At 38.9% G+C, this 23,028-nt stretch overlaps 1 protein-coding gene across 2 annotated transcripts; it reads right to left on the bottom strand.

Annotated features, from left to right (window-relative positions):
- Positions 1–729: 729 nt before the first annotated feature.
- rps6ka5 (ribosomal protein S6 kinase, polypeptide 5) lies at positions 730–22,878 on the bottom strand. 2 transcript variants are annotated; one of them, XM_063500117.1, is made up of 18 exons: positions 22,813–22,878; positions 22,566–22,650; positions 19,469–19,540; positions 19,075–19,293; positions 18,740–18,855; positions 18,553–18,654; positions 18,143–18,226; positions 17,945–18,048; positions 17,698–17,848; positions 17,422–17,583; positions 16,023–16,148; positions 14,730–14,863; positions 13,903–13,996; positions 12,796–12,966; positions 12,286–12,477; positions 8,832–8,991; positions 8,083–8,246; positions 730–7,624 (listed from the first exon to the last, which is right to left on the bottom strand). In XM_063500117.1, the coding sequence occupies exons 2-18, from the start codon at positions 22,633–22,635 to the stop codon at positions 7,319–7,321; spliced, it is 2,427 nt and encodes an 808-aa protein (XP_063356187.1). In that variant the 5' UTR covers positions 22,636–22,650; positions 22,813–22,878; the 3' UTR covers positions 730–7,318. The 2 variants fall into 2 exon arrangements, with proteins under 2 accessions (XP_063356187.1, XP_063356186.1); XM_063500116.1 differs by having other exon boundaries at positions 22,566–22,869.
- Positions 22,879–23,028: the final 150 nt, after the last annotated feature.

Genomic DNA, 23,028 nt, shown 5'->3' with positions numbered 1-23,028 from the left:
AATAATTTTGCTTTTAAATATTCTGAGAACCCTTTTTTCACATATTTCCAGATGATTAAATTATTACATTTGTCTTATATCTTTAAATACTGCCCTGTATGCAGCTAATTAAATCAAAACATAAAAATGATATAACAGGAGACTGGCATATTTATGGAGACAGTCTTAGGGTGCTCAACAAATTTAAAAGACAAACTGTAATAAATGCAAGAAAACACAATTATTACTATTTTAAATCCATCAAATGCGTTTTTAAAAGTAAAAACTATATTGTTATTTATGAGGCAAATAAATTAAATTCTTGTTTTTATGCCTAAATCTAAGACAGAACACTGTACTCAGAAATGAATCAATCTTAATTTTCAACCCCTTTAAAAAAATATATAATAATGTGCTTTACTATTTTTATGTTTTTGTTTTTGGGAAACAATAAATTTGAAAATTCACTTCATATTAAGAGCTTAACTGGTGAATTAACCATTAAAGAAATATACAAAATCATTTTGGTAATTATCAATAATGTTAATTATGGGCATAAAACTTACATCTGGTGGTGATTTAAACAACCTTGAAGAAACAATTTATTATAGCAATCTTTAAGATAATATATGCTAAACATAATTTTCTACTTGTTTCTAAAGGCTTATTGAACAGTAAACTGCTCTTCTGGTTAAACTTTATTAAACACTGCCATCTGGTGGCTGTCGTCTCACATATTTTTAAAACCCTTGTCCACATGACATGTTCACACCTAATTTATTAAAATAAAAATCATCAAATGAACAGGAAATCGTACATTTATTGTCTTTTTGACAACTCATACACACAAATCCTGGTATCACAAAATATCTTCATTAATGACGTAAACACTTAAAAATACAATGAAGCAGAGGATCTATTAAAAGACTCATTACTGGTATCAGATTATCAAACATACACATGTCTTCAGCTAGCACGTAAAGCATTTATTGAAGCAAATCGAGGTTTTTTTCCCCCCTCATACTATCGACGGTGTGCCCAAAAGTCCTGAAGGATGATTTTCACAGTGCCTTAAGAAGCATGTATGCACATGGTGTCTCCTCGCCGTATCTAAAAAGTACTACTGCTGAGGTTTATTTTATCTTAGAATTATCTGACAACAACCATCAAGAGAAACAGAAATATGAGAAACATTTGAACCTGCACAAAACAGGACATTTTTCCTGCAACATATGCGTGACTAAATCAACATGTAAGTGCAAAGTTTTGCCCTTAAAGCTTGATGTTGTGTTTTAAACCAGTTTACTATTGACCAATCTCAAAGGGATTCACTGCTACAGTACGTTTGGACAAGTTTTGATAAGAACAGAAAGATTGACAGGAATCAAGCAACATCAGCACATGCATGATGGCTGCACTGGTGACGAAAATGATGATGACGACGATGATGAGGATGATGCCTTTACATTCCTTACAACCCATGGATGTGGAAGCATTAATATCTGTTACCAACTTTACATAGAGCAACACTTGCTGAGTCAAATAAATTAACGCAAGAGAACACGTCCTCATGCAGGTAAGTGTAGCTCAGCAAGGCCACTTTGTAGCTGACCACTTGCTTTTAAAAAGGCTGAACTGTAAGGGGGGTATATATACATATGGCTGTCACTGCCCCAGAGATATCAGTGTAGTAGTAGTTGAATACTTTTAATCAAAGTAACTGTTAGTATATAGTCCCAAATTAAAACAAAAAAAAGTTCACATATTTCATTTCCTGGCTAAAATGATTCTGGATGTTATTTAACATTATTAATTACATTATTTGTATCCAAAGTGGAGCGTATTAGGTCATTTTTATCTCAGTAGTGCCATTTGTGGACACTACCAGGGTGCCTTTGCATGATTCACCTTTCAAATTAATCTCTTTTTTTATCATATACTGAGCTTTTCTCCCTTCCCGCTCCCTTTAAGACAACTTTCTGTTGATTGGCTGCCCATATCTGGGATATCTGATCTCACTGACATCATAAAATGTCAGGTTCAAAGACCGATAGACCAAAACAAAAACAAAAAAAAACAAGAATTTAGAGCGGTCTGAAGTCTGAGCTTTTGCCACGCAGAGATTACATGTTCAGACACTGATTGAAGTATTTTAGACTTTGATATAAACATCTACAACACAGAAGCATAGCAAAGCTGGACATTTTATCCATTCACTTTCTTTTCTCGCTCTTGATCAAAGCTGCTACACCTGACTCATGACTGATGAAAGCTCTGCCTTACTTGGAAGTGCTCTAAATTGTATCAATAAATATACTTATCATTAGCCATAGCGGGAGATTTTGTTTGTTTTGAAGCACTTTTTCTGTGGATTAGTTGAGCCACTTAACAATCATGTATGCCTGCTCATTTTAAAGGATCACACTATTACACTTCTCTCAAACAACTGATAGTTTGAGCACTTCAGCACCTTGGACAGCTCCATACATACGGCAGTGACCAATCCAAATGTCTTGAGTCACCCATCACTTCTTTGTATTTTGCTTCCAAGGAAACATACTTTCTTTTAACTTTTTTAACATTTTCTAGAGCAAAAGTTCTGTAATCTTTCTAAAAGTTGGTCTGTGGACACTGGCTGCTTTTTCATTCATTTTTTAGACAAGAAAAAAGAAAAATCCAACAAAGACCTAACACAGGACCTGAGATAGACATCTGGTCCTTTAGTTGATCATTAGAAATGATCTCAAATGAATAGTGACTAAAGAAACCACTCTTAAAGGAGGGAAACTGGGAGAAAAGACTGAGGTGTGTCAACTATACAAGTACTGGACTAAAAATAAGTGGGAAGGTCTTATGGAGTGATGAATCCAAATTTTAACATTTTGGAAGTCAGGAGAGAGGTACAACAGTCTTTACAGCCATCTGTAAAACACAGTGAAGGTTCAGTCATTGTTTTGGGTTTGATTTCAGCAAGTGGTGTTGGCGATCTTTTCAAAACTGATGGAATCATGAATGCAGAAAAGTAGCATCAGATTTTATCCACCATGCAAAAACAAAAAGCATCTTATCGGCACTGGTTTCAAGTTTCAGCATGACAATGATCCCCAAACACACTGTTAATGTGGTAAGATCATACAAGAAAGATCATACAATGAAACATTTTGTACAAACTCTGATTTTGCTTATATACTGTATTTCCAAGTAAGTTTCCATGTGTCCGATAATTCACTGCACATATTTCCAATTATCCTGGCAAAATATAGAGAAATGAAGCTTGGCTCAAGACTCTTGCACAGTACTGTTCACGTCCTTAATGTTGACAAAAAAGAACCACACTAGCTGCAAGGTGTGTCCAAAATGTTCGACGTTCACAAACAACACATGCACAAGAGCACCATACTGAGAATCAGTACAAGATGTCACTCAACGCTGCTCTTAGTGTCTTAATCCCATGCGTGGCTTCATGGACCGGAGCACTAAAAGCACACCGCAACATCCCAAGCCAATTTCTCTGACTAAAATGTACAACAGCAGTCGCTGGTTTACACAAAACAATTCAAACTACCAGCCCTCTAATTAAGTGTTGGAAAAATGCTAAAAAGGTTTAGCATCATTAGGTGTGACGCTTTCAGGCTTAGAAACGAGGAAGCACTGTAGGCAGAAAAGGAACTTTCGTTAAAATTTCAGGGAACTGACAACATCATGTATCAAAGGCAACAAGGCCTAAAGTAAGAACCGGCCTCCCTCTGTCTCTCTTCCTCGTGGTGGCACAATGAACAAGATGTTCATCAAAAGAAGGAAAGCCTAGTTTGGAAATCAGCCCCAAGAGATGTTGATACTAAACCAACCCTTTCCTGTGCTGCACTGTTATTTTCCCTACAAAGAAAGTGAACTGGGTCCCACAGAGGCAGTGAGTAGAGTACGGTATTTTCTTTGGAACAAACAGCACTTCAGCACATCAGCTAATAGAGCCTGGCTCCCAGAGGGGAGCTCAATATAGGACACTCTTCCTCTTCCTCCACTTGAGCTATTAATACACCCAAACAAAAGAAAAGAGGCTTAATGAGGCAGCAACGGGGAACTCATGCGAACTAAGTTAGACGAGAGCTTTGTAGTGTTTAGCTCCAAGGATTCCAGCTTTTTCATACTGGGAATCTTTTCCATCTGTTCCATTTCTACAGTGGCTGACGTTATGGGAGTAAAAGTACAGTACACACTGATCAGCCACAACATTAAAAACACTCTCTGCAATGTTCTGCTGAGAAACCTTGGATCGCGCCATTCGTGTGGATGTTCCTTCGCCGTACGCTTCCCACCAAAATAACTGCTTTTCCCAGCAGGACAGTGCACATTGCCACACCACAAAAATTACACAAAAAACATGAGCAAGAGCCCAAGGTCTTAAACTGGTCTCCAAAATGACTGACAGCAGTCCATCTGTCCGGTCCCAGAAACTAACAGCATCTCATGTCTGTTCTGCAACATGTCAGAGTTGTTTCTTCTGGCACAAGGTGGACATTACACAATATTTGGTGTTGTAGACGATCAATGTATAGAAATTTTGTTACAACATTTTAAGCACTCTGCTTAAACCCATTCAATGAGGTCTTTGTGAAATGGCAAAACAAGCAACACAAAAGTGTAAAAGAGATGCATAGATTTAAGCATGATAATGTGCTGGGTATTGATATTATTGATTCCATAAAGAATCGCTGAAGAAAACACATTGTGTGCTGTTAAAAAAATCATCTGTACTAAAAAATATCGTTCATTGAATGGACCAAGAAAAAGAAATCCGAACAAACAGAAAATGTGATATATGAAGCATTTCTTTGCATATTTGCATGAAAGGTAATGTCTCATGCAGCTTAAAGCAGCTACCTTGAAGTTAATGCTTTGGTTCTGATTCAGAGTAAAAATGGAAGAGGATGACAGCGTGTGTTTAAATGCACACAGTAGTCCAACTGAAAATCTGTATCCTGGCTGAGCAGGAGGATCTGATTCTAGGTAGCTTCACATACGGATCACCAAGTACCCCACACAACAGCAAAATACAGTATTTCAGTTATTACAATGGAAACAGACAAAGACACAATTTTAAAAAAAAAAAAAAAAAAACAGTTAACAGAGCATGGCATTTTTTCCCCCTAACTATCCCAACTAACACCAGAATTGTAACACTGGGATATTACAATATTTAGGCTACTGTAACGAGGGGTTTTGGTACATCCATCACAATTTTAAACAGTAAAAGTCCCGAATTGAAAATCGGTTAAGCAAGTAAACAAACTCACATTAAATCAAGTAAGAATCTGCCCCCCAAAAAAGCCCACAAAGGCAAATAAAGGAAGTGGTTGATGTTTCGGGTCATATCATGCACTGGGGACCTAATACTAACAAGATATCTGCCTCAAAGTGCGAGCTGTCACACAGTGCAAAGATCACCTTTTCAGTCATGCAGTACAACATGGTAAATAGAGCAAGGACGGCATCAATAGTAAAAAGAAGCATGTGGTAGGGATGCGCTGATTGTTAAGTTCTGGGCCGACTGGCAAATTCTGATGTGTTTTTTTCCCGTACTTATTCCACCTTCTGTTCCAGGGAAGCAAAGAAATCTTCACTATAAATAAGCATAACTGAACTTGAAGTCTTTCAACGCTTCATCACACTATCCTTGAACAATAAGCCAGTTAAACACTGATATGATTCGCACATCAGACATTTTTAATTGCTGAAATGAGTCAACAAGGCCCACAACAGCCAGATACCAACATTTGGCTAATATAATCAATCAGTGCATCCCTAGTTTGTGCTCAACAACTTGTAATCATCAAAGTTAGGCATTTTGCAGTAGTTTTATGACTGAAGACAAAACGGGGCTACTTTTGCTCTACATTGTCTCCAAATGTCCTAGTGTCTGACCGTCTTTAAACGCAAACATTACCATTCAAATGCAGTTTGGCACATAAGCCTTCCTTTAATTAATATTTTTTAATCTAAAAGAAAAAAAAAAAGAGGTCACTTGAAACTGCCCTCAGGCATCTTGGTTCCAAGAAGGCTCAAATCTCAAACTACTTGACGCATTCAACCCTTACGCTAAGCTGATCTTCATTTTCCATTTGGGACATTCTGCTCAATCCAATTGGTTGTAGTGATAATGAGACAATTAGGTCTCTACTGCTGGGCTAAATACTGACTTCAGGATCAGACCACATGGAACAGCAGCAATGCTGTCCGGCAGTAGCCATACTCCCACATAAGAGACAAAAAAAAGTCTAAATATAGCTGTTCTAGTCAGGTTGCACTGCCTCAGGCAGCGGTACTCGCCATACAATGATAAAATCACAGATTTGGCTGAACATACTACATCCACATTTGGTTCTTACAAAGAGATGTGCACACATTTTCATCTTTTATATGAATCAGGAAATATTTTTTTAAGCCACTAAACAAATATCAATCTTAAAATTCACCTTAAATAATTAGCAGTACCTATAAAGAACTCTGGTTTCATGACTTTGACTCTTACGATGTATACAAAACAAACTAAAACTGACCTACTAGACTCTTTGATGTGTTTAACTAGAAAGATATATGAAAGACCATTTGACTATATGGAAAGTTTTTTGAGCTGATAGGAAAACACACACACACACACATACACAAAATATCTTCTTTTTTTAGTCTCACTGTATCCATTATTTCTTTTCAGATCATAATGAACCATAAATAAGTTAATAATATAGCTTATCATAAATAAATTTCAGTCTGCAAAATTCACATATAAATAAGCTGCTCCGTATAGCAGAGACGTAAGATTATCCTCTGGCATGTGGCCTTTTGTTTCTCTCTCCTTTTGACAGAAATTACAAAGCATCCGTGGTGTAAACGCTGACTTTCCCTTTAAATCTCTAAAAACTCGGACAAAGACAGAAAAGGAGAGGACAGATGTTGTGATTTAATGACGAGACTGAAGATGTCTCTCCATTTTCTGGACCGGGGGCAGTAGGGCAGCCCTTTTCTTTTAGGACACTGGTGACACTTCTTCCTGGTCCAGTCCCTGATTGATAGTCTGTGTGAGAAAGTCAGAGCAAAAGATAGGATAGGCTATTGCTAGTGATGATTGATTGATTGATTGATTGATTGATTGATTGATTGATTGATATAGAGGTGACAGTGCTGCTCCTGCTGCATGCTTGGTTCTAGAGACGTGCTGACATCCATGCAATTGAGCCAGAGGCAGAGAGAAAGAAGAAGGATGTCTCTATACTAGTCCAAGCCAAACTTCTTCTTCTTTTTTCAGACCCAACTGTCTGAATAGGATTCTCCTCAGGCTGTCTTACTGTCCTTCTGAAAAGGGAAAGGCTGGAGGTGCTGGCTGGTGCCCAGAATCTGTTCCGGAGGGCACCGGTGTGTTGACAGGGGTGATGACAGGAGTGATGTTAGAGTGCTGTCGATTGGGGTCTCCCTCTTGAAAAGTCTTCTCCTGTGACTGGGAGGAGGAGGAGGAGGAATGGGTGCTCTCGCTGGAACTGCTGCGGGTCTCTGTGCTGGTACTTGTTTTTTTCATCTTCCTCCTCTTGGCTAGAGGCGCCTTGTCCACCGTCTGGAGGCGGAACCCTTCCCGCTTACATTTGTTAAATGCCTGCGAGTACAAAACAGAAGTTTGGTTAGACTTTCTATAAATTTTAGTTTCCAAGAAATGCACTGCTCTTATCTCTTTTCAAGGGATCTTACGTTTCAGATCCCTTCAATATTTGGCCAAAACCCAGGTCACATAATTATATCATTAGTCACATTAATATCCATTCAGCATTTTGATGAATCGCAATAACCACACAAATCCAACCTCAAGTAAGACAAAAAGTAGCATCTGCGCTTTCTTGCAGTATCAAAGTGCCTTTTGATGCATTTTAAATTACTAATATCTTTAGCATTTGTTTGAATTAATCTCCCCACAATACGGTTAATATAATGTGGTCTCCATCTCTATTAATAACAGCCGGTTGACACTTAGCAGAAGCTACACAACCCAAATTTTACACTAGGTTGGAACGTTCTGACCTACTATCTAACATTAGCACCCTTCTGAACATTTCATACATTAAAAGTAGCTTTGACACAAGTGTGGACAGAGGCAGTGGAGGATCCGAGAATGTCTGGGGTCATAAGTGGGTTGGAGGACAACTGGCTGTCGTCCTGGAGCCAGGCGTTGTAACGGAGGCCACACATCTTAATCCTCTTGTTAGGGTCGACCGTCAGCAGCTCTGCAGGAACAAGATGCAGATAATTACCTTTAACGCTCTTAATCCAGGTGAGAAAAGGTGAGACACAGGCAGGAAGTTATTTCCTCTTTAGGAAACTTGATCTCTGAAAGCTACTTTGTGAGTAGAAAGTTCATCCAAAACACGTCATCACTTACTGACATTGCACTAATGGAGCACTACTTGTCCATTTGTGCATCATACCATTTCTTTTTCGAGACTCTACCAGCACCATCAAAATCTGCCCTAAACACGAGTCGAAGCTATTGCATAAACCTCATTTTATTTATTTAACTAATTTCCAATTTCACAAAAACAGTTCATACCTCCTGCTCTGGACTACTTTATTTTGAAAGTCGATATTTTATTCTGAAAAAATTAACCTGGAACAAAGATTCTAACGATAACAGAAGTCTTGGAGCTGCAAGCTAACACTACTCACTTTTATAACCATATCCTAAAATTTGTAGTACTATTTAAGTGGAATTTTGCCAATTTAGTGCACTATGTTTCTATGTTTTTAATGGGAAAAAAAGAAACTGAAGCTCAAGCTATTCAAAAGAAAATGAGCCAGTTTTTTCCCCTCACCTTGTATGAGGTCCTTAGCTTGCTGGGACACGTTTCTCCAGGCCTCTCCTTGAAAAGAGAAGTCTCCCTGTTTGATTTTGCGCATAATCTCTTCAGCACTGGTGTGGGTCAGGCTCTTCTCCTGGCACTGAAAAGGCACCTGGCCGGACAGCATGGTGTACTGCAAACAAAGGAAGACCATGCAATCTGCTATGAACATAAACATATATAAAAAAAATTTTAAAAAAAGATGATTTAGAGATCTCAATGCAATTTTTACAATACAGTCACATTTAGACTGGCTTACCAGCTTATAACAGCTCTCTCTTAGCTTTTCAGTTATAGACTTTAAAGAGAGAGCGAGGTTTATTTAGGTTTTTGTCACATTGTTGAGAAAAGTCTTGGAGTAAGGCCAACTGTTGGTGACCCAATTAATTAAATTATTAACATTAGCTGCCACATCATCAAACTGCGGTGACTCAACCATAGCTCGCCACAAAGTGTAGACGCACCTCTGACACCTACTTCCTATTAAAAGAGAGGTTTTGCTTCCCACTGTCACCAAGTGCTTTCTTAAAAGGGGTCTGATTGCTGGAATTTTCTCTGTATTATTGTAGGGTCTTAACTTACAATATAAAGTGCCTTGAGGTGACTGTTGATGTGATTTGGTGCTGTATAAATAAAATAGAATTAAATGTGAAATCTGCTAGTTTGACAAAATTGGGTAGCACAGATAGCACAACTGTGTCAAAACTTGAACAGTAGTGTGTAGCTAAGCAGTGTTTTTGTGAAAAGCTTTACTGCAAAGTTAATAACGACTCCATTATTTTCTGTTTTCAGTACAACACACTGTGCAACCTTGATTTCCAGGAACTGGAATGCTGTGTAAAATGTATATCACCAAAATATCACAATAATCCAATGATTTTGAAGATTATATAAGGTCTAAATAAAACTGAAAGGACAATATAATCTTGAAAGAGAGAGTGCACTGTCACTAAACTAATTTTTTCACAGTAAATATGAAAAATCTGAACATCTCTTTGAGACTCATGGATGCTGCGTTCTGCAAACTACACAACACACTATTTAAAACCAACATCTGTGATAATTGCGAGCAATAGTGCATATAGAATTAGCTACACAGACATGTGTAAAGGCACCATTAATGCTGATTATGTATACAGGTTTGGTAGCGACAAATGCTCTCATCAGGAAAACCTCTTTTTCAGGGAAGATCTTGGCTATTCTAGCAACACAACATCAAACCCCATTCTGCACAGATCAGTGTGGCTCTGTAGTAAAACATTCAAGGACCCTAACTGGCCTTTTGAACATGCTGTCATTAAATTTTAAATGAACAGATATTTTAAGCGGTTTGACATTTTTCTTTTATCTTTATATGTGCTATATGTTTTATGAATAACTGCATTGCGTTTTGTTTTGTTTTTTAATTTACATCTTCTAAAACATCCCAACTATCTTTTTTCTCCATTTAAATCTCTAATGCCTTTGTCCTCAGAAATCAGGTATCTCTAGTGAAAATCGAATTTATACACTTTATACAACAGCTGCGGATGAAAAAACACTACGTGCTCGTTTTTGTCAGTGCCACACTACCTTCAATAAGCTGGTTAAGTAACTAGGCGTAAGTGTTTAAACACATTTACTGTTAAAATAACATGTTTTAAAAGCGCCCTTGACCGATCACGACTGTCCACATTTTTCCATTGTTATGCTGCAAGCTGTTGACCATGGCTGAACTAGTACTCAACAGAAGAGCGGTTTGTGCTCAACTGAATGAACAGGATTCTCTCACCTTGGCCTGAATGCATCTGCCCTCATATTTCTCATTAAAATGACAGTAGTTGGGAACAACCCTTTTGGCAGCAAAGGCTCTGTTGTGCTGTGATTTCTCTTTCTCTCTCCCTCTATATCTCAACTCAGTTGGCTTCCAGGGCATTGTGCACAAAGCATGTCAGTAGCCATTCCATCAAAACTCCAAGAGGCACACTACACCCATATCCCCCCAGGGGGCGACGGTGGGAAGCAGCACTTAAACATAGAGCCATGGCTCTGTACGGATGACTGGCCAACTACAGAAATCTTTCTCTCAACTATGTGTCCTTTCCTTATCCTGTCTACCTCTCCTTTTAATTCTTCTCCTCCATGCAAAAAAAAGTTGAATGAGGATGACATATCCGCATAGCCTTTACCAGGTCTAAGAGTGGGGCAGGTTTTGCTTCTTTTTGTGGTGAGCGTTAAACTGTGTCAGCTCACCACAGGATGCTGAAGTTTGTACCGCTGAACAAGAGGAGATGAATATCATCCAAAACAGATTAGCCTAAACTACTACCAAAATCAGTTAAAATAACAGCTGATTGCTTAATCAGAGTGGCCTGCGTCAAATGTTTAATCCTCAAACTGGATAAGATGTGCAAATCAAGAGTATATGAAGCTTCTGATTAAACATTTATTTGGTTATAGAAACACTTCAGTCAAAAGCATTTTTAGACAAGCTTTAAAGTGGGGATGTGGGTTCTGAAAAGATTTGTGTAAATTATACATTTATATAATCAGGTCACTTTCCTGGAGCATTGTGGAAAGTGATGGCGTTAAGTCACAAAGAAGGATGCTCCTGAATAGGGCTAATCAATGATCTGTTATTTAGTTCTATTACAACCTGTGAGAGCCATGAGTTTCATCAAAAATCTACCTTTCATGTACAGAGCAATACTTTCATAATGTCTTTGAGTTGACTGCTACATGAAATTTTACTTGCCAAGAATATAGCATTTCAACAAGCAAAATAATTTAACGCACTAATATACCCTGGAATTTATATTCTGACTTTTTTACGAAAAAGCACCACACCTATGAACAGCCAACCATTCTTTGGATAACAGATACTACTAAGGATGAAAGGTTTGGCATGGATCTTCTTAAGTGGAGCTGCATGAGGAACTGATCCATGTTAGTGCATTACCCTACTACACAGTGGTCGGCATGCAATCCGATGCTCTGAACATGGCCATTAAAATGTACTGATCTATAAAAAAAGAAGGCCTACTAATCTATTAATTATATAATCATAAAAAAAGATTAATTATATAATCAGCTATAACTGTAATTAACAATTGTACCTAAAATATTAATAATAGAACAGGTTAATAGAATTCAAATTAAAGGCTTAAGTCAGGATTTAAAGTATCTTAAAGATCCAATACCCTTCCATTTCCAGCCAACTCAACCCCACCAACAATGCAACATGCCTAGGTTTACCACATGAACATCAATAAATGCACTACAATCTATCATTCATATAGTGTAAATGGTAATGTTAGCATAAACAGCTTGTTCACCATTCAAAAACTCAGATTTGCTCGTTGTTCTCTCCCCGATTCCTGAATAATCAATGATCCTCGGTCAAATTAATAGTGCTTTGATTTAACCTGAGCGTGGCTGCTCCACTCACCAGGATGACCCCTAGACTCCACAGGTCACAGGACTCATCATAGCCATCATATTTGAGTATCTCTGGTGCAGCATACTGCAGGGTGAAGCAGGGAGTCTTTAGGAGCTGATTGTCTGGTGGTTTCAGTCGAGCGAAGCCAAAGTCTATGATTTTTATCTCAGAGTTCTCACTCTCATCTGTGAAGAGCAGGTTCTACAAAGCAATTTGAGACACGCACAGCAATCATTTTTCTCAGCTCAGCAGAACTGGTTCACTCAAGTAGTAAATTGTACATCATGACTGACCAGGTACTTGTGACCCACGTTGGGGTCAAACAATTTTACTCTTGTTTTGTAGAAAATAGCAGAGTGAGAACGACAGAAGGACAGATCATACAAAGTTCAGAAAAACACAGTAATTCTGTTTCAGAAGCGTACGATCCAGCCAGCCTGCATTCATCACAAAGACACAAACTGTGCTTGGACAGAAAGAAATCTCTGGCAATAGCTTGGCTGAGTAGCTCTCCAATACCTCCGGTTTAAGATCCCTGTGCACAACTCCTACGTCATGCATGTGACTGACAGCAGACACCAGTTTGCGCATGATCCGGCTGGCCTCCGTTTCACTGAAATGTTGCTTCCGGCGGATTCTCTCCAGCAACTCCCCTCCACCAAGCAGCTCCAGAACCAGGTATGTGTGAAGCTACAGCAAACACATACAGGATAAGGTTACATCTGTTACACCCACTCTTAACCTATATTCTTTAACAACCCTTGAATTAGCTCGGTATGCACAAACACTCTTAAATGTTTGGCAATTAAATAAATATTGGAAAGTTTCTCTTTCCTAAAGTATCATCAATCTTGCTTTCAAAGCTTGAACAGCACATTGAAAACAACTGAAAAGTGATGTGTGAAATATTAAACTGTAATTTTCCTATTGCGTAATAAACAGAAACAAACACAAATAAACCCCATCCTTGATCTCATGATGGTGACATTAAACCACATTGGTATTAAGTAAAAATGAAAGGGGCCAAACAAAGTGGCAGGAGAATGATGTGCCAGAGCAGCGGGGTTGAGCTTCTCATTAGCGCAGGATCTAGGGAACAAAGACAGGACTCAGCTGAGGCGGGTGAGGCAGCGCTGCTTTGATCTGGGTCACAGACCTGTGAGGTACAGTAATAACCCCACTGAGCTCATCAGGACTAAAGTGGTGCTCCTGGGCATGAAGGACCGAGGCTAATGAAGCTGTACACAGTCACACACACGGTCACACCTTCCATATACCGGGGGTAAGCTACATTTAGAACATATGCGCGCTTAGTTTGGGTTAAGTGTGCGGCTCGATTAGCAAAACAAGTGAATCTAGGTTGTTACTATTCAGTGGCGAAAAATGGATGTTTGTGCAGCTGCAGTTTAGAAATAAATCTGAGGCGAAATATTGAGCACAGTGTGAGATGTTCATGAAACAATATGCAAAGAGATAAAGAAACACCCAGAGGGCTACCAACATCCCCATTAATCTGCCTTGTTCCATTTCCTCGACTTAATAAGGCTGCAGTCCCCACAGACTAGGCAGAGAGCTATGGAAAACAGAATTTATGGAGGCAAATGTAACGGATGCAAGTATCTTTACCTGATCGTGGTAAATTTCATGTAACTTGACAATGTTAGGGTGACCGTCGCAGAGCTTCAGGGCTGCTATTTCCCGCTGAGTCTGGGCCTCCATCCTACAGCAAAGGCAGTCACAAATACACACACTGGAGAAGTGGAACATTTTCCTACTTTTGCATTACGTGTTTAGGAGCACAATATGCTAAGATTTTCTTTTTTAAAAAAGACAAAACATTTACACATATTACAACACTATTAGTTGTACCGCGTTAACGTTTTGTTATAACACGCACAACACAGTATAAAAAAAAAGATCCTTTTATAACCCAGAGCACACTGGAAAATATCATCACAAATCACTAACAGCAGACTGTGTTGAATTAGGTTTCTTTTATTTACTTTAGGGGAATTTCCAAAATATTTTTAGGGCAGTTTTGCTCTAACCAATGAAGAGCTAGAAAATACTGGACATGGGTTTGCCTTGCATCGGTCCTAATGTCAACTATAATCAGAACTATAATACTGGGTGCCAAACTGTGGAGGAGTGTATTGTAAGCATACATGGGATTTTATAGGACGTGGCAGTAAAAACAACCAAGTGATCTACTTATATAACCTGGATTTTTGATAGGGAAAAATCAGGAAAATATGTAATCAGGTCGAATTATGACATTATTCGGCCTTTGTTAGTTTAACATTTATTAGTCTTCTCAGACTGGCTTCAGACTTGGCTGAGCAGGGGAGTGGAGGAGGGTGGCGGTCCAACTGATCCAGTAAATCTATAAACAAAAGACAGAGCCAAAAGCATCTGAGTTGACAAACACATGTGTGCACCCAGTGAACTCGTACCTCTTGCTGACAATCTTGACTGCATATTTCTGCCCAGTCTTCTTGTGTGTGCACCGTCTGCAGATCGAGAAGCTACCCTCCCCCAGAGCACTTTCTTTCAGGTCCATCTCATAACTCATATAGAAAGGCGAGTCCTGCAAATACGCATAAAAATAATCACAAAAAGTAAGAATTATGTGTATATTTTATTACCACGCAAATAAAATTCACATTAAATATTATAGCCTGATATAGGATGTTTGTTCGTAGAATTAAAGTAGAGATTTTGCAAGTTCCTACATTACTTATGACCAAATTAATTTGCCAATTATCTGAGTATTATCTCAGGGCCTTAGTTGCTTTCAGTTTTCTACAGAGAATACTTGGTACACTTGACATTCTTCATTCTTTCTATTCCCATTCTTTTAGTCAAGCCTTTTCTGGAGGTTGTATTCAGAATTTATATTAAAAATCCTGATTCAATTACAGCTAGAATCCCCAAAGCTATCCCTCTTTTCACCGATAATAATGTTCATAATAATTGTTCTCTCGTTCTAGTTTTATGCTACACAAAGGGTTGTTTTTAAGTATATCACCACACCAACCCTGTACACTTCACATGCAAAATCGAAAAGAAGAAATACAAATGTGACGAGGTACTTTAAAAAAAATAGCACTGAAAGTCTCGACTTTAGATCTGAACTAAAAGAGTTAAGATCGTCACATGATAAGACAGAAATACCGTTAATAAGCTTCCTGTTTGCTAACCAGAATCTGGTTTAAAACCTATAATGTGCACCCAGTGGAAACTTTAGAAAAGAAAAGCCAGCTAGTTAAACCACTAATTTCCTTCATTGTTTAGATACAATTTAAAAGCCCAATTTCTTGTTTTTCCCTCCGTTTTCTTGGATTATTGAAGCAGCAAACTGAAAAGGACTAAGATAAATAATTACAATACCTTTCACCATTATGACTAATCTCATAATAAATAGAAAATGCTAAGGTTTGCAAAACAGCTCAGTTTCCCAGGATGTTGGTGAGAAAGCTTTAAGCTAACTGAGTGCACAAAAAGTAATGCACTGCTACCTTTTCAAAAAGCATTATGCTGCAAAGACACGCAAGTGTATTCACGAACAAACGCCGTTAAATAAACAGGATTAAGCCTGAAACTGAACGTGAGTGCAGCAAAACTAGCACAGAAGAAAAATAAAGTTCAAGTGGAATGGAAAGGAAGGAAAAATTCTCATCTGTCTGTGACAGCATCCATTAGCTTAAGTGTGTTTGTGCTCGGAGAACCAAGTCCATTCATTTTACCTTCATCATGGCGCTGCGGGCCACCGCAGCTGAGCCTGGCTTTTCAGAACCCCCACACAGCTGGACAGGGTCATCCATCACCACATTCCTCTTGAACAGGATGGAGGGGGCCATAAAAGAGTAACCCTGCAAATAAAAACACAAGAGCCCTAGGTGTTTACATTTTACTAAGACATAAAGCGAGAGATGGACTAGGGCAGGAGAAAAGGAAACTTCCTCCACTGCCACAGAAAAATAGAGTCCCTTAAAATAAAAATTTGCGTAGTTTTCTTTGAATCTATCAAAACCAGCCTGTCAGCTCAACAATAAGCCCAATTCTGTTCATGTGTGACTGACAGTGGCTGTCCAGCTGTTCCTATTGTTAGGCCTGTCATTGTGGAGCGCTGCCTGCTTAATTCCAGCTGTGGGGAGCACAGAGCTTTGAGCTGGCATTAATCTCTCCCTCTCTCTTTTACACCGGCACACACACAGCTGTGTGATATGTAGTGACAGCAATGGATGGACGGAAGGATGGGTGTTGAATGAATGAGATGCCCTAAATTGCCGGGCTTGAATATTTGATTGCTCTGCTGTGAAATTACATCTTGGCGCTCTTAATGCAATTTTAATTTTGTTTTGTGCGGCACGGCGGGGGAGCAAGTGCACGGTTTAAAACTGGGATTGCTGTCGTTATCGCAGAGATTGCTAGGCTTGCAAATTATAAAGACCACAAAATTTCAGACTACATGAATGGCAGCTGAGAGCGAAAAAAGCCAAGATGAAGTTGGCAATCAAAGACTGAAGGCGTAACCGAGACAGACGTGGTGATGCTCTCAAAGTGTAACCTTTTATTCCATGAGAGAAGCCCGCTAATGGATCTATTGATCTAGCATGCTCAAGGATCCAGAAGGCAATCAGAGTTGAAATTTCATGCAATACATCAGACAGCCATCAGCTGGCATGGAGTTGTGGGCCATATTATGGTTCAAAGCTACATCAAAAATAGTCATTCACATCTGTTACTTCAATAAGAGCTGCATATGGCAGCAATTACTTCAATAAAAGACCCTTTAGTCAATTTGAATACCAATGCACACAGACAGACTCATGTTGACTTACAGCAACCTTTTGAGGACATTCAAAACTTCACTTGATTACTTCAATTGCTGTGAAGTATGTCAAATATAGTCACAGACAAAAAGCAGATAATGTATAATGCGATTTTTCATCCGTGTCAACATTTCACACTGCCTGCTACCAAAGCCCAGACAAACACGGGCTCTAAACAAATGCCGATAAACGGTGTCCTGTGCGATGACCTGCAAGGAGCACAAAGAAATATTCCTGTCTGCAAACAACAGCAGCATGAGTCACAACAAAACACAGTCTGCTTGTCTAAGATGTCTTCCTTCCCTCCCACCTGGAAGATGCGGTCACAGTTCTGAGGCAGAGCTGCAGGAGAGTAGGTGGGGTCCATCTCTGTGAACTCGTCTGCAAAGTTGCTGACGTCCAGCTCATCCCGAATCACTGGCTTGAACGGCGCAGGCACCTTCTTGGCTGCCAAGTCCTCCCAGTTAATTTTCTAATGCGAGTTAAAAGAAAAACATGTAGAAATACTCAGCACAAAACAATGACATCTCAGTCCATTAGTTATATTAAATATCGTGACTATTACAAGACAGGCAATGAAATCCACCTGGTAAAATGGGTGTTTCTTTACATTCTCCGCTCCATTAGGCCCCGACCCTAATCTCTTCTTTGGATCTTTAATGAGGAGTCGCTGGATTAGGTCTTTGGCCAGTGGTCCCATGTCTTTAGGGAAAGGAGGATCTTTTTTGGCAATCCTCCTGTGATGTGCGAGAGAAATAGCCCACAGCATTATAGACTGATTATAACTGAAATATAGCTGCAAGCTGAGGCTGATGATCAAGGAGAATTCATACTTGGCAATGTCCGTGTGCGAGTTCTCATCTCCATCAACAGTGAAGGGCGACCCACCAGTCAAAAGCTCATACATCAGCACGCCGAGGCTCCACCAGTCCACCGCCTGGAATGCATGAAAGCACCTAACCGTGACTTCTCACTGGAGAGTGTGCAACATGATTTGATCAAACAGGCAATGACATGAAACTAGAATTTACCTTGTCATGCCCAGACTCTCCTCCTTCCACAATTTCTGGAGCCATATATTCAATGGTGCCACAGACAGAGAAAGCTCTTTCAGCCTATTTTTATAAACAAAAGCAAACATTTCGTAAGACAAATATGACATAGAGTACATATAAAATACTCTACCCTAACAAACACTGCATCCTAATATTTCTCTGAATTTGTAATGAGGAAGTGGTTATTTCTCTATATTTATGAAAAAATATCTCTAATGTGAAATACCCAAACCCACACTATTTAAAGTAAAAATATGACTTCACAGTCAGGTTTTTGAGGGCATTAAAGAAAAAGCAAAATGTCTTTTTGGGGGTTTTATTAGCTAAAATGTATTATGAGAATAGAAAAGGTTTGAGAGGTTTAAACACATAAAGGCAAACTGTACCTGATCAAATTCTTTACTAAGGCCAAAATCTGTGAGAACTATGTGACCATTTGAATCTAGTAGAATATTCTCAAGTTTAAGGTCCCGATAGACAATCCCAAGCTGGAACAAGAAAATGAAACACAGGTTAAGCATAAAGGACGGAAGAAGCGCTACTGTTTATTGTTGAGCTAAACCTGAAGGTCACCTCGTGTAGATGTTCTAGTGCCAAGACAATCTCTCCGCTATACAGGGCTACTTCTTGCTCCTTAAACCGCACCCTCTGCACCAAGTGCGTGAAGAGCTCCCCACCATTTACATAATCTATAATGGAAAACATCATGTTTGTTATGTAAGTTGGTTAATGTCCCTACAAGGAAAGACAATTTTTATTCTCTGCGTACATTAATATATTTAGCTGTTAAAAATGTGTTTTTTTTTCACTGGGTTCAGACAGTCGCCATAGGCCTTAAATCTTTGATGTAACAATTTAAAATCTGAATTTGTCTTAAACTTTAAAAAATTATTATCAAATATCCTCACCAAGAATGAGGTGCAGCTTGGTGTCTGTTTGGAAGGCATAGTGAAGTGTGACAAGGAATGGAGACTGGCGAATGTGCTCCAACACCTGCCGCTCGGTCCGCGTGTGTTCTGCAGTCTTGGCCTTCTGTACAATAGTGGCCTTCTTCAAAACCTTCATGGCATAAAGCTTTCCTGCATCATGGCCACTGACTTTTCTCACGAGGAACACCTTTCCATATGCTGGCAGTAAAATAATCACAGACAGGGCAAAGTTCAATGAAGGTGGGTAAACAGAAAAGGCTAGTTCGACACGCTTAGCATTCCAAAAACACACTTTTGTTGGATGACAGAGTGGCGTGCAAACAAATTTCTGAATGTTCAAGTTTACATTAAAGGAAAGTAACACTGCACTTACCTCCAGTACCCAGCACCTTTAATAGCTCAAAGTTTTCTATCCCCACCCTCTCTACGTGGCCCGTCAGGTTGGCTGAAGTCAAAGTAAAAATAAAAATATTAATATATTTATAGTGAATACTTGAAATAATAAAGATGGCTTGATTGTCAATATACACAGACACTTTAAAATATATTCATACTGTATATTTGGCATTAAAAGTAATTGTCAGTGAAATTATATTTTTAAGATTTCTCCAAAGCAATTAAATCACATAAGGTAAAGTTTATTAGCACTGAAAGATCACTTAACGCTTACTACAAGAAAAACTTTATATTTAAGGATGCTCTGAAATTCTGGATATGACTATTTTTCATTTTTCATTTGGTTTTTGTTGTGTTTTTTATTCTCCCTTTTGTTCCAGGGAAACAGGCAGGCCAGTGCAAAACTGATATAACACATAAATATCGGGCACTGACATTTGCAAATGCGATTTTGTTTAGCAATATCCCAGTACCAGTTAATCAGGCTAATATAGGCTAATACCAATGTTCAGCAAATGTCTCAGTGCTTCCCATAGTGCATCCCTGTTTATATTTACTATACTCACACCCTGACTGTATGCAGTTGCACTATGAAGCTCCCACCTGGCATTTTTCAGTACCTAGAAATAACTATTAATGGCTAAAGATTAGATACTAAAGTCAAGATACCTAAGATTCAAAGAAGCACAAACTGTGGATACACATTGTAATAGAAAACTGAAGGGTCTAATTTCTGGTCCGATCTTTACCCCACAGCTCTATAATATATCTGTTCCCAGTCTTAAATAATAAGGATTAAAGATGGTTTGTTAACCACCATGCTCGTGTGCTCTATTGGTGATGAAATAAAGGACTATGAGTAAAAAATTCTCCTCTTATCTACTATTAATCAACAAAACAAATCTTAATTTGTTTTTAACTACTGTTGAGTTATCAACATTGCATGGCTACCAGTAGACATTTTTTGGTACACTTGTTTTGTAGATTGGGGTCAAGTTTTGAATTCTGATGCACTTTACTATGTGACTTAACTGAGACTTAATGAAAAGGTTTAAAAGCTGGAGAATTGGGCTTTCAAATGAAGAACCAGCCAATTTAAACAAGAGACAACAAAACACCAACAACAACAGACTGGTAACATTGTTATGGTGATTTCACTTCACCATTACGGTAAAAAAAATGACCGCAAATAACACATGCATGATTACCAAACTTCCTCCATGTAAACAAGTGTTACAAAAACACATTTGCTCTTCCTGTCTCCTAAATATGCAGCACTACAAAATAATCCTCCCTTCCACTGCAAGCAAACTCGCTAAATTAACCAGCAAAAGGTCATTATCTTCCATTAAGGATCTTCACTGAATTCAGCACACACTGTCTGTGACTCCCTGTGTCTCACTAAATCATGGTCTCCCAGTACAGCTGACTGAGCATGGCACACTCTTAGACATGCATGTCCATTGTAGTGAACACATTCCTTCTGTCTCACACTCTGAAAATAGGGTACTGAGCAATTAAAGCGGCTGATTTCATCTTTTCCTCTGCTTCTCCAGTTACACACAAGACAAAATGCTGCAACTGTTAGGCAATTTGAGCGCACACTGTATCATTTCAGAACAACAAAGCTGTCCTTCAAATTTAAGGTCAGCGATTCAGGTTGCATAACACCCTTGTCAAGCTTACCCTGCCAAGGCCCAGTTTGATTTTGGTGTTTATTAATAGCCTAACAGAGGTGTCCTAGGAATCCCTTTGCTTTATTGGAGGGAAATTAAATAAATGAATAAATTAATTAATTTAAAAACTTTAAAAAAAAGCTGATCTGTTAAACTTTTCCTGAGCGATTGTTGTTAAAGACCCAACATCTAATACAAGCCCCGGACGAGCAAGAATACTTTCTATTGTGCAATTGCCCGCACAAGCATAGTTACTCATTTGTGATAACATAGCCACATTTAGTACAGCTCTCCCTTGATCTCCAACAGAAAGACAGGGAGGTGCAATGACAACTGATATTGACATATTAGCTTGGAGAACTGTGTGGTTGTTCTGGACTAAGATCTCCACAGACAAAATATAACAGCATGGATTCAAAGTAGCCATAAGTTTCACTGTGTTAAATGAAACACACAGGGAAAAAAAGTGACAACTAGACAGACTGCATTTTTAGGGCAGGGCAATAATCGGGGTGCAGCATAGTCATGTTGGAGCCTGAACAGGAGCGCTGTGTCACTATAACCTAGTTGTCCACTGTCCAACTTCACTAAGCAGTCTTCTTCACAGAGACCCTCTTTCTAACACTAACATTAAAATCTCTGTTATAAATATTTGTGAATCCTGCCTAGATTTACTGTAAATTCTTAGTGAACTCACCCTATACTGTCCTTCTGTAGATTACCCTTTTAGGGATGAGGCTTAGTAGTATAAAGTTAACCAGGCTGGTTAGGAGATTAATATGTCATTGCATGCACTGTTAGAAGAAACAGCTGTAGCTAAGGTTACAGGTAACTATTGTGTAATATGCAGAATGAAACTATAGGCTAACATTAGCGTGTTGGACTTGACATCACTGCAGCTGGCTCTGCCTTTTTTGACTGAGTAGAAGTTAGCTGTGACAGCAATAACAGTCGCACACAGGCAACAGCAGGAAAACCTAGCAAAATAAGTTAAGGCGCTGACAAAAGCATTAACTTAGTGAAATCTTCATCGATGCTCTGTTTTAACCTAGTTACACGCTGACAACTAGCTTAAGCTAATGTTATTTCCCTTCTTGAGTTCGGTTTATAACAAACGCTAGCCGCTAGCTCGCCGTAATAATATGGTCAGATAACGTTAGTTTGAGTTCGCGGTAACGTTATAAGTAGTAATGACAGTCGGATGTTAGCTTTCCTCTGCCATGTTTGAACTTGTGTAACGTTGATGTTAGTGCTTACTACAAACGATCACTGACAGTGACAGTTGCGTCCCCTAAGCTAGCCCAGCTAACATTTTTCTCGCTCCGACACGTGTCTCCAAAACATAAATATCGAATGAAATTCACAGCATTGAGTTTTACCGGCTCCCAGCTAACTTACCATTTTTCAGCTCGTGTTTCACAGTAAACAGGTCACCTTCTCTGGAAGATCCCTCCATCGGGGATGGCATCGTAATTTCGTGTCCCTATTATATTCAAATATGCTTTCAGACAGATTTAGATTCACCTGCCAAGCTAGATTGCAAAATTAGCATGCAGAAACCAAATAATGCATAACAAAAGGATCAAACGCCGATAAGTTCGGCGCCTAACCTGACAGATACACGAGTAAAATGTTTTTACTAAACCTTGCAGCAAACAAGCCCAGAGGAAACACTTGCTTCTTCCAGTACACCACCACGACCACTACCTTCGCAACCAGCCAGTCCCTATTCGCTGATTGGGGTTACTATGTGAAAAGCTGGCCTCTGATTGGATTCTTTCGTCGTAACGACACATAATCCCGCCTTCTTCAATATATTGGTGCTGCCTTCAAATGTCCCTGTTAACACGCTGTGCCAAAG

Source organism: Pelmatolapia mariae, linkage group LG16_19 (assembly GCF_036321145.2).
Source record: "Pelmatolapia mariae isolate MD_Pm_ZW linkage group LG16_19, Pm_UMD_F_2, whole genome shotgun sequence".
Lineage (NCBI taxonomy): Eukaryota > Metazoa > Chordata > Actinopteri > Cichliformes > Cichlidae > Pelmatolapia > Pelmatolapia mariae.
The sequence above is the reverse complement of the archived record's forward strand: the minus strand, read 5'-3'. Positions and strand labels throughout refer to the sequence as shown.